This window comes from Lepus europaeus, chromosome 19, assembly GCF_033115175.1.
Source record: "Lepus europaeus isolate LE1 chromosome 19, mLepTim1.pri, whole genome shotgun sequence".
NCBI classification, from domain to species: Eukaryota; Metazoa; Chordata; class Mammalia; order Lagomorpha; family Leporidae; genus Lepus; species Lepus europaeus.
This window is the reverse complement of record NC_084845.1, coordinates 5,793,050-5,803,383: the sequence shown is the minus strand read 5'-3', so window position 1 is coordinate 5,803,383 and position 10,334 is coordinate 5,793,050. Positions and strand designations below refer to the sequence as shown.

The window sequence follows — 10,334 nt, the reverse complement described above, 5'->3', positions numbered from 1 at the left end:
CCTCCCCGTGAGGCTCCACCCCCTCACAACTGCTCCTGCGGGAACAGGTGGCGCCGCCGGGACCCGCCCTGCCCGGCTTTGTCTGCGCCCACTGGGTCCCTAGAGTCCGACACACCTCCTCCCTGTCCCTCCCGAAGCTGAGCCCCCTTCGCCGGGCGGCTACTCCGTGGGGCCCCGCCCCCAGGTGCTGGCCCTCGCAGGCCCCACCCCAGAGCCACTCCCCACCCCTAGCGGGGGCCGCCCACCTCGGAAGTCTTCTCCCGGAGCCCTGCGCTTGTCCCCGGGAGGGGAGGACGCTGCCCGCCCAGCACTTAGGGGAGGACAGGCCCCTCCCCCGGGAGGCGTGGCTTGCAACAACACCCTGGCCTCCCCCGACTCAATAAAATGTGGGTGCTGTCCAACCTCCCGGCGTCACGCCCTGTGGTTGCCCGCCACCTCCCTCCCAGGTCGGGCACAGCGTGAGCGGAGACCCCCGGCATCCCTGGCTGTGCGGCCCCTTCCGGGGCGTGGAGCGGATCCCGAGAGTGTGCGGGTGCCTGGCGTTTGGGCGGCCAGAAAATGCGAGAGCCGGACCTGCCTCGGATGCACATTGCGTCTTTACTGGGGGCGGGGCGGGGCGGGGCGGGGCGGACATTCAGGGGTTGTCGGCTATGGTCTGCCGGATCCACTGCACGTAGGACAGCACTTTGGTGAACACGGCGGGCTTGTTGGGGCTGCCGCATGGGATGTGGCCCCAGGATGTGATGCCCTGCAGCTCACAGTTGCAGACCAGCGGGCCCCCGGAGTCGCCCTGGGGATACGGGGGAGACAGAGTGAGGGGAGGCTGGTGCACATGGGGACCCAGAGGGGGGCGGCTCCCTGAGGCAGGCAGGGGTGTCCCGTGTGCAGCTCCGGCTCTGAAGGCAGGACCCCAGCTCAGAATCTGAGTCCCCTCCCCCTCCCCGGGGTGGGGGGGGAGGGGGCTTGGCTCACCACGCAGGTGTCTCTGCCGCCTCCCAAGTGGCCAGCACACAGCATGGAGTTTGTCACCGTCTGGGCGTGGGCTTTGTCACACTCGCTGTTAGCCAGGATTTTGAGGTTCACACACTGGAGCTCATCTGGGTAAGTGACTGGGGGTGGGGCGGGGGGGAGAGTGAGGGCCGTGGCCCCGCCCAGCCTGCACCCTCAGCCCCTCCCCCGCAGCCCAGGGAGCCTGGCCCAGGCGTACACTTCACCGGTGTGGTGCTGCCCCAGCCCGAGGCGAGGCAGCACGTCCGCTCTTGGGGTTCCCGGGTGGGCAGCGCCAGCACCTTCACGGCATCGGTGAGCTGCACGGGACTCGCCAGCTTCAGCAGCATGAGGTCATGGCTGTAGTCCTCGTCCGGGCCACGGGTTTGGTTCTCCAGGAGGCTCAGGTTGAAGCCGGGGTGCGGGAAGCTGCCGGAGACTTGGACGAACTGGGCTTCCGGCTCGTCATCAAATAGGTTGTGGCGACCCAGCCAGAGCTGGTAGTTGCTGGGCAAAGACAGGGGCGGAGGAGGTGAGGAGAGAGCAGGGCGGAGGGGGTGCAGGGGAGTCTGGGGGAGGGACCCGAAAGGGAGAAGAGACACAGACAGGAGGGGAGAGTGGTGAGAAGCAGAGAGAGAGAGACAGACAGCAGGAAGGGGTCCCGCGGAAGGCCAGGGGCTGGGAAAGTGAGGAGAGGAAGGAGGGGGAGAGGGAGAGACAGGGCGGGGGCGGGGTCTGAGAGCTGCTTAGGAGCAGCTGGGGCTGGGCTTCGGGTTCCCAGCAGGGGTGCTGGCCTGCAGCCCAAGGTCAGCACCCCTCCTCCTTCCCCTCCCTGCCATTGCTCCCCCCTCCCAGCTGCTCAGCTGCAGCCCAGCCCTTCCTGTGCCCCCACCCCACCCACAGGGCAGGCGGGACACAGGTCCCTTGCTTTGGGCTCATCCCGGGTGTGCTCAGTGTGGTGGGGGAGGGGCGGGACACAGGTGCAGGGGGGACAGACAGGGACAGAGATGGGTGCAGATTCACCCAGACAGGACAGAGACGGGGGACATACGGAGACAGAGACAGAGAGGGGGCAGGGAGACACAGTCCCAGGGCGAGACCCCCCACCCTGCACAGACAGAGCCAGGCACCCACCGAAGGACACAGGCAAGCAGACAGAAACAGAGAGGCAGTCATGGGGAGAGACAGGGAGCCCCAGGCAGCAGGGAGAGGGTGGCCCAGCCCCAGGTCATCCCAGGGAAAGGGCCTGACCCCCCTACTCACTCGCTGAAGCAGTGGGCGGCTGTGAGCACCCACTGGGGGTCCACCAGGACGCCCCCGCACTGGAAGTTGCTGTAGTGGTATACAGCCACCTGCCAGGGCTGGGAGTTCTTCCCACATACCCAGCCGCCTATGATCCGGGACTGGAGGGGGGGCGCGGCGCCTGCAGAGGGGTGGGAGGTGGGGTTGACAGGAATGAGGCTAGGAGAGGGGGCTGCTCTGGGGGTGTGAAGGGACACGGGGCAGGGGCAAGGGGTGCTGGCTGGGGAGACTCCGTGCTCTGCTCACAGAGCCGGGGGTCAGGGTGGGAGGTACAGACGGGCTCAGGAGCGGGCACTGGCTGTGCCTGTTAGGGCGCTGGGCTGATCTGAGGGCCAAGCAACGTTCCCCAAACCAGGGGGAAGCGTCGGGCGCTGGGTTGGGTGGGATTTGGAGGGACATGGCTAGGGCCTGGGCTGGGATCTTGGGGCGCAAACAGGACATGGTTTTAGGGAGCCACAGCTGAGATGGTAGAGGAGCTTCTGGGCTGCGTGGCTGGCAGTGACTTGGGGGCCCCTGGGGAGGGGCTGGGAGAATTGGGGTTCCAAATGAAAGGGGTGGGGCTGAGGCGGGCCGTGGGCTCCTGTGAGGGCTTGGGGTCCTCCCGTGAACAGGAATGGCATCTGAGTCAGTGGGGGCTCTGAGAGCAGCTTGGGGTCAAGAGGTGGCAGTGAGTGAGGGTCACTCTGGACGGAACGGGATGGGGTCCAAGGGTACCGGAGGAATTTTGGGTTCTTTGGAGGCCTGTGCCGGGGCAGACACAGAGAAGAGACCAAGGTGAGGCCAGCCCAGATGAGGGACAGTGTGGAGGACCCCCTCGATGTGGGGTTTAGAGCTGAGGGCGGCCACAGTTGGGTGATGTGCGTTTATTCCGAGGCAGACCCCTTCTGGGTGGCGGGATCTGGGGGACAGCATTCAGGGTCTGGGGGACACAGCTGGGAGCTGGATGGGGAGAGCCCATGGGCTCAGGAGCCAGGCTGTGGGGGCCACAGGGAGCCATAGGGGTGGGAGAGGATCAGGTTCTCAAGAGCCATGGGGCAGGGGCGTCAGCCTAAGGCAGACAGATGGCCCCAGCTCTGCCCTTGGGTGAAGGGGCCGGCCACAGGGGCTGACCAGGGGGGAGCAGAAAGCACGGGGATCCCTGAGAGGTGGCAGCGACCCAGTGTGGGATGGAGGGGCTGTGAGAGGCGGGGGACAGCCCCGCACCCTGCTCTGGGGCAGGCTGTGGGCTGGAGGCACGAGGCTGGGTGCCGGGTGGGAGGGGGAGGACCCACGCCCCCTCCCACAGCCCCCTGCCCCGTCTCACCAGTCCCCCCCAGGGACAGGGCGAGGCACAGAACCAGGAGCCACATGGTGACAGAGGTGTCCAAGGGGCTGGCAGGCAGTGAACTTGCAGCTGGGGACACTCCGTGGGGAGCCCTTTAAAAGCCTTCACCCCGTCCCCAGAGCCCCGCCCCTGCCCTGCTGGCACCCAGATGCCAGCCAAGGCCCTGCCCCTCCTGTGTGGGGGTGCACACCCCTCCCACCCCAGAGCTGTGGCGCGGGAGGGAGAGCCTGCACCTGTTGTCCTGCAGGCCCTCGAGCTGGCTGGACCCACGCCCAAGTGCTCAGCAAGGGCACGTGGGCAGTGCTGGCAGCTCCGGGGCCTTGGCCCTGGGGACAGAGCCAGGAGGCCAGGAGGGAGGGCGGGGGTCTGGGGGAGCAGAGACAGACGGTCGGAGGACTCACAGGCCCCCAGGACAAAGCCTCATATGCCCAAGTCCCCGTAAGGCCTTGTACCCCAAGACCCGGCACCCTCTCAAGCCCCAGTTCCCTTCCCCGCTCAGAGCCACGATGTGGGCTTGTCAGCTGCCCGCCCCCCTGCGGTGCAAGCCTTGGCCTTCAGGACGCCCCGGGTCGGGGTGCTCCCACCTGCTGCTCCCCACCACAATCCTAGCACCCCCAGCTCCAGGAATACGAGGCGTCGGGGGTGTGCCAGGGCGACAGCTCCGGCATTTCAGAGTGGGATGTCTCCCCCAGACAGTGCCGCCATCCCCTGCCCCGCCCCGTGACCCTGCCTCTCCCATGTGGGCGGTCAAGGTCACGTCCTCCCAATTCCCCAAGTCCTGGACTGACGGCCCTCCCAAGTCCGGTCATCACCACAGCCCTCCACACAAAGCACCCCCCCACCCTGCCACACAGGACCAGGGTCACGTACGTCAACCCTCGGTGACCTTGAAAACCACGTTTTGGGGTCTCTGAAGGGAATCAGGCACCAGCTTCCGCCAGTGCCAACAGTCGCAGGAGTTCGGCTGAAGCAAGCGGAGAATTTGCCTTCTTGCCTTGGCTGCCAGGGAGCCTAGTGTGAAATCCTGAAGAAAAACCAGGTCCTTCCTGGGAATCTAGCGTGTGCGGGTCCTTATGCCGGGGTCGGTAGGCGGAGGGGCTACCCAGTGCCAGACAGCATTCTAACGAGCTCACGAGAATCGCCTCGTTGAACCCACACAGCAGCGGCAACCCCGTGAGGTGAGCAACAAAATGGGTCCCATTCTGCAGATGGGACCAGCAAGGCCGAGTGAGGCAGGGCCTCTTGTTCGGGATCACACAGCCAGTGCTGCGTGTCCAGTGCACAGAGCCCTGCCCAAGCTGTGTCTGTTCACCTAAGGGTTGGGGTTCCCCCAACCGTCACTCCCAGAAGAAAGCCACGGAGACTCGGACAGAGGGACTGGGGTCAGCATTCTGTGTTATCTGGGCGTTAAGCAGGTGGTCTTTGAGTGCCAGCTTTGGCTTCTGGTGGGACAAGTCATTGGCTAACATCTGGGCCGTGGACAGTCTTGGGGGGCCCCCCACCCACCATGGGGGCGTCTGCTCGGTCAGGGGCACAGGTGGCAAAGCCCATCAGTCAGTTCCTCTTCATGGTCTCCCTGATCCACTCCACGTAGTGGCAGACTTTGGTGTAGACGCCAGGCTTGGTGGTGGTGTCACAGGGGACGTCACCCCAGGAGACAACGCCCTGCAGGGCACCCCCGCAGATCAGGGGTCCCCCAGAGTCACCCTGTGGGGGGGAAAGAGGGGAATTTCAGGTTGAGGCGTCACCTCCGGATGTGGCGTATCCCCATCCTGATCGCCATCCACAGTCTCAACCAAAGCCCAGTCCATCCCTGGCAACCTCAACTTGACCACGTCCACCCCCCACCCAACTGAGCTGACCTCAATCCGAACCAGCCCACCCCTCACGTCCTCTCCCCTGGACAGCAGCCCACACCCATGCCCTCCCTCCGTCATCACCCCTGCACCCCAGTCTCCACCCATGCCCTCCCTCCGTCATCACCCCTGCATCCCAGTCTCCACCCATGCCCTCCCTCCGTCATCACCCCTGCATCCCAGTCTCCACCCATGCCCTCCCTCCGTCATCACCCCTCCACCCCAGTCTCCACCCATACCCTCCCTCCGTCATCGCCCCTCCATCCCAGTCTCCACCCATGCCCTCCCTCCGTCATCACCCCTGCACCCCAGTCTCCACCCATGCCCTCCCTCCGTCATCGCCCCTCCACCCCAGTCTCCACCCATGCCCTCCCTCCGTCATCGCCCCTGCACCCCAGTCTCCACCCATGCCCTCCCTCCGTCATCGCCCCTGCACCCCAGTCTCCACCCATGCCCTCCCTCCGTCATCGCCCCTGCATCCCAGTCTCCACCCATGCCCTCCCTCCGTCATCGCCCCTGCACCCCAGTCTCCACCCATGCCCTCCCTCCGTCATCGCCCCTGCACCCCAGTCTCCACCCATGCCCTCCCTCCGTCATCACCCCTCCATCCCAGTCTCCACGTCTTCCACACCCCAACCCAAACCCACCCCATTCCACTTCAACCCCCCAATCAAAGCACACCCATCCTCAGCTCAGCCCGTGCCATTCCCAACCCAACCCAACCTGGCCTCTGTCTCTAACACCAGCTGCAACCTCACCCATCCTCATTTTGGGCTGCTCTTCCTGCTCCATCCCTGGCCCCGAAGCAAACAGAATACAACCCCATGCCAGCTCCCAGACCTGCCGCCCCCTTCCCTGTTCCTCCCCCTGGGGGTGGGGGGGCTGCGGGCTCTGACCTCGCAGGAGTCGGTGCCTCCACCCTCAGTTCCTGCACACACCATGGTGTCCATCACGCGCCCCGGGTAGTCCTTGTCACAGGATGCGTCCGCCATGATGCTGATGTTGGAGCAGTGCAGCGTGTCTGGCGGATTCACTGGGTGGGGCGGGGAGTGCACAGTGGACGCGGGGCTCTTGTCCCCTCCCTCCACCCGCCAGCCCCTGGAGGCCCCACCGGCCGCACCGTCCTCTCACGCACCTTGCGACTTGGGGCTCCCGGGGGTCCCAGGCTCACTGTTCGACACCAGGCCCCAACCGGACACCATGCACGCCTCGCCCTGGTGGGGGCAGCGCGTGGGCAGCGCCACGGGTCGCACCTGAGGCGTCAGGCGTACTGCACGGGCCAGTTGCACCAACATGATGTCGTGGAGGTGGCTGCTAGCCTCGTAGCCCGGGTGCGGGATGGTGCGGGACACCGCCCGCAGCTGCTCCGGGCCGTCGTACCTGCGTAGGTTGTGCTCGCCCAGGCGCGCCCGCATGAAGCTGTGCGCGTGCGCAGAGGGGAGGCTCAATGAGTGGGGAAACCCTGGGTCCCCGGCTGTTTGGAAAACTCCATTAGCCTTTCCCGTGACCCTGATGCCAACGGTTTTAGCTGCTGTCTCTTATCCTCAGGCGCGCGCCCCTGCTTGGGCAGAACCTTGGAGTCTCAGGTCCAGGTCCCCCAAAGCCCAAACGTTATCAGTCTCCTTCCTCATCCCGGGGGCCTCTGGGCTGGGAACCCACAGCCCGCTTCCCCTGCAGCTTCGTCCTCCAGACCCAGCAGGCGGGGGTCCCTCCCCGACCCAGCGGTCCAGGCCCGGGGGTGGAGGCAGAGGTCCCACCCTCCGCCGCGGCGCCTGGGCACCCAGCCTGCGTACCGGGTTCTGGCAGTGGGCGGCCGACAGCACCCAGCGCGGGGAGATGAGAGAAGCCCCGCAGTTAAAGCGTCCGCGCTCGTAGAGAGCCACCTGCCACGGCTGGGAGTAGGGCACGCACTCCTCGTCTTGCTTCTGCTTGCCGCCCCGGGCTGCGGGGAGAGCGCGTGGAAGACCCCCGAGCCCCTCCCCCGCGTCTTTCCCGCCCACGCCTTCCCCCACCCCGGGCTGTCCCCGCTGGCTCTTACACCTGCCGCCCCCTCCCACCAGAACGCCAGCCCCCTCTCCATTTGCTCTGAGGGCTCCGGGAGGCAGAGGCAGGGGCACCGGCCAGAGGGCGGGGTCGCGGGAGGAGGCGGAGGGGACACTGGGTTCCGGCTCAGAAGGGGTCACTTGGCAGCGGTCCCTCAAGGTCACCACGTTGTCACAGATATCAAGTGGATGAGGACACTCAAATCGTGCGACACGCCTCTCAGCGCGGTGTCAGTGTACCGGGGAGACGCGGCTGCCGCGGCCGCACAAGGTCAGGGACGCGCCCGCAGGCACAGGCACTCAGCTGGACACAGAGGAGCCATGGGTTCCCAGTCCCAGTCTCACAGCTGTGTACACGTGTACACAGCTCAACAATGACAGTGGGGCCCTTAACCTGGATTCAGACACGCTGGCTGTGCAACTCTGATCATATTATTTAACCTCTCACCTGTTACAGGAGATGCACCTGCGTGTGTGTGTGTGGGGGGGGGGAGGGTATAATGCAGCTGTTTAACATTATTAATTATTGCCACAAAGTACACGCGGATTTATTTAGAGGGACATGCTCTTGCTTGTCCAGGCGGTGGGACACTGACATGGCCAGAGCAAGGCAGACACCTGCGGAGACCGGCAGGACTGTGGTTCACTGGCCAGCCCTCAGAGTCCCAGACGCTGACTCGGGGCGGGCTCTGAGTGTGTCAGACTCTCAGGCGACACCCAGCCACAGGCCTGGGCACTCAAGGTCAAAGACACACAGCCAGAGATGCAGGTGGCTGGGCCAGGTCACTGGGCTTCAGACGTGGGACAGGACGGGGACCCCAGGGCTCTGCACACCCCCTCCACACAGACAAGGGCACCAGGCCCAAGGATGCTTCAGGGTCACACACACAGTCACTCTGGGCACAGGATGTGTCCCCTCAAAGCCACATCCACGCACACACACACGACACACAGTGGGGGGGGGGCAGCACAGCATCTGCATGGCCCGGACACCTACCCTCTGCCCAGCAGGGGCAGGAACCGGCCCACAGGCCGGGGAAATGCGGATGTGTGGACGAGAGGTGCTTAACAGGGGAAGGGTGAGGTCGTCCCCTGCATGGCCAGAGCTGCACCTGGCTGGTCCAAGCCGGAGGAGGGTGGAGGCCTCGGCCGGGTGCAAGCAGGCCGAAGGCAGGACCGAGAGGGCACAGCGAGAGCCCCAGGGGAGGCTGGCAGTGTGGGCCCAGGAGCCAGCGTCACATGGGGCAAGAAGGGGGGGTTAATGCAAGTCTACACCCCGATTTCTCCAGGGTAGAGCATCAGGTTACAATTCATTTCTCCATGGGTGGTGGCTGGAGGTCATCCACCACCCAGACTGACCTTGACCTAGCGGCTGCCCCTCTCTGGGCTACAGCCCCTCCCCTTGTCAGAAGTGGGCAGTGGTGCCCTCCTTCCACGGAGGACGGGCGTGCACACCAAGTGTCGTGCCTGGCACATTCTAAACCCTAGGCCAAGGCCTGCACGCCCCACAGGGCCCAGCGGGGGCAGGTCCTGTCCCACAGGAAGGGCTGTGGCTGTGTCTAGCATGAGCCCAGGCCACAGAGGTGCGGAGCCCCTGGCAGATTCCAGCCTGGCCTCCGATCACGTGCACGCCCCACAGCACAGCACGGGGCCTCGTGATCCCAGATAGGTGCCGTTCTAAAGAGAGAGGGCGCTCGGGGTCCGGGGGGCGGGGGGCGGTGAGTGATCACCTCAAGGTCGCGCAGCAAAGGAGCGGACAGCCCCAGGTTTCTGTGTCCATTGTCCCAGGCGGTGAGACCCCCAGGTGGCACAGCGACCCCCGGGGAGGGGTGAGAACTCCGGACCTTGGCAGGGGGGCAGGAATGAGGGCGGCACGGCTCTGGCTGAGGTAGGGGCTGGCAGACGCACTGTGGAAGGGGGCCCCGCCCTCCCCCAGGTGCAGAGCCCGTGTTACCTGTAGCCGTTAGCAGGAAGGACACGGTGAGGAGACTCCACATGGTGCAGGCACCGGTGCCCAGCTGCAGCCTGGGAGGGGAGGGAGAGGAGGGGGTGGGGGCTGGACCTTCCCGTGGCTACCTGTCCCCGAGACCAGGGCGCCCCCACCCCTCCCAGGACAGGTCCCGGATGCTCCCCTGGCTCAGACCCTACCACTCAGGACCCTGAGGACAACTCCAGCTTCTTGGGTCCCCTCCCGCCCAGCTCTCACCCCCCAAGCGTCGAGGGTCTGTGCCCCTGTCCTGGTCACAAAGCCAGGATAAAGCCGCAGTTCTTCGGCCAAGGCCACCCCCACCCCCCACCCCTGGCAAGATTCATGCCTCCGTGCCTTTGCTCAGCCCGTCCCTCCCTCCTCCCAGGACTGCCGCTCCCGTCTGGGCCCACTTCCTGCCTCTCTGTGGCCTCCTCCATCAGACTGGGAACTGCCTTTGGGCAGCCCTGCCCTGCCTCCACTCTGGACTCCAGTCTCCGGAAGCTTCCAGATTCGTGCTGGTCCGCCCAGGCTCAGCCCCAGCGCTTCTGGGAGGCTCCCACCCCTAACAGGCATCCCTTCTGCCCCCTTGACAGCCAGAGGCCTGCAGTGAAGTGGGGTGCAGGCTGGGTGCGCCCTGTGGCCCCGGCACTGCCCCCAGCCTGGGGCCTGCACACGCCAGACCTCACGAGGTTGCGCTGAGCTGACCGTGTTCTGGGCTCTTCCAGGGACGCCCCCTGACTCACACCATCTCCTCCCCCCCCATCTCCTCCTGGGGCTCCGAGGTATCTTCCCCATTCAGGTTCCACTTGGGGTGATTGGTGTCTCTGCCACCCCACCCCCCCACCCCGAGACCA

The 10,334-nt window shown here is 65.8% G+C and overlaps 1 protein-coding gene across 1 annotated transcript; it reads right to left on the bottom strand.

Moving 5' to 3' along the window:
* Positions 1–634: 634 nt before the first annotated feature.
* Positions 635–9,508, bottom strand: KLK15 (kallikrein related peptidase 15). Its single transcript, XM_062176105.1, has 10 exons — positions 9,466–9,508; positions 7,265–7,411; positions 6,605–6,889; positions 6,366–6,502; positions 5,170–5,320; positions 3,593–3,640; positions 2,251–2,410; positions 1,208–1,494; positions 973–1,109; positions 635–790 (listed from the first exon to the last, which is right to left on the bottom strand). Exons 1-10 carry the CDS (start codon positions 9,506–9,508, stop codon positions 635–637), a joined length of 1,551 nt encoding a protein of 516 aa, XP_062032089.1.
* Positions 9,509–10,334: the final 826 nt, after the last annotated feature.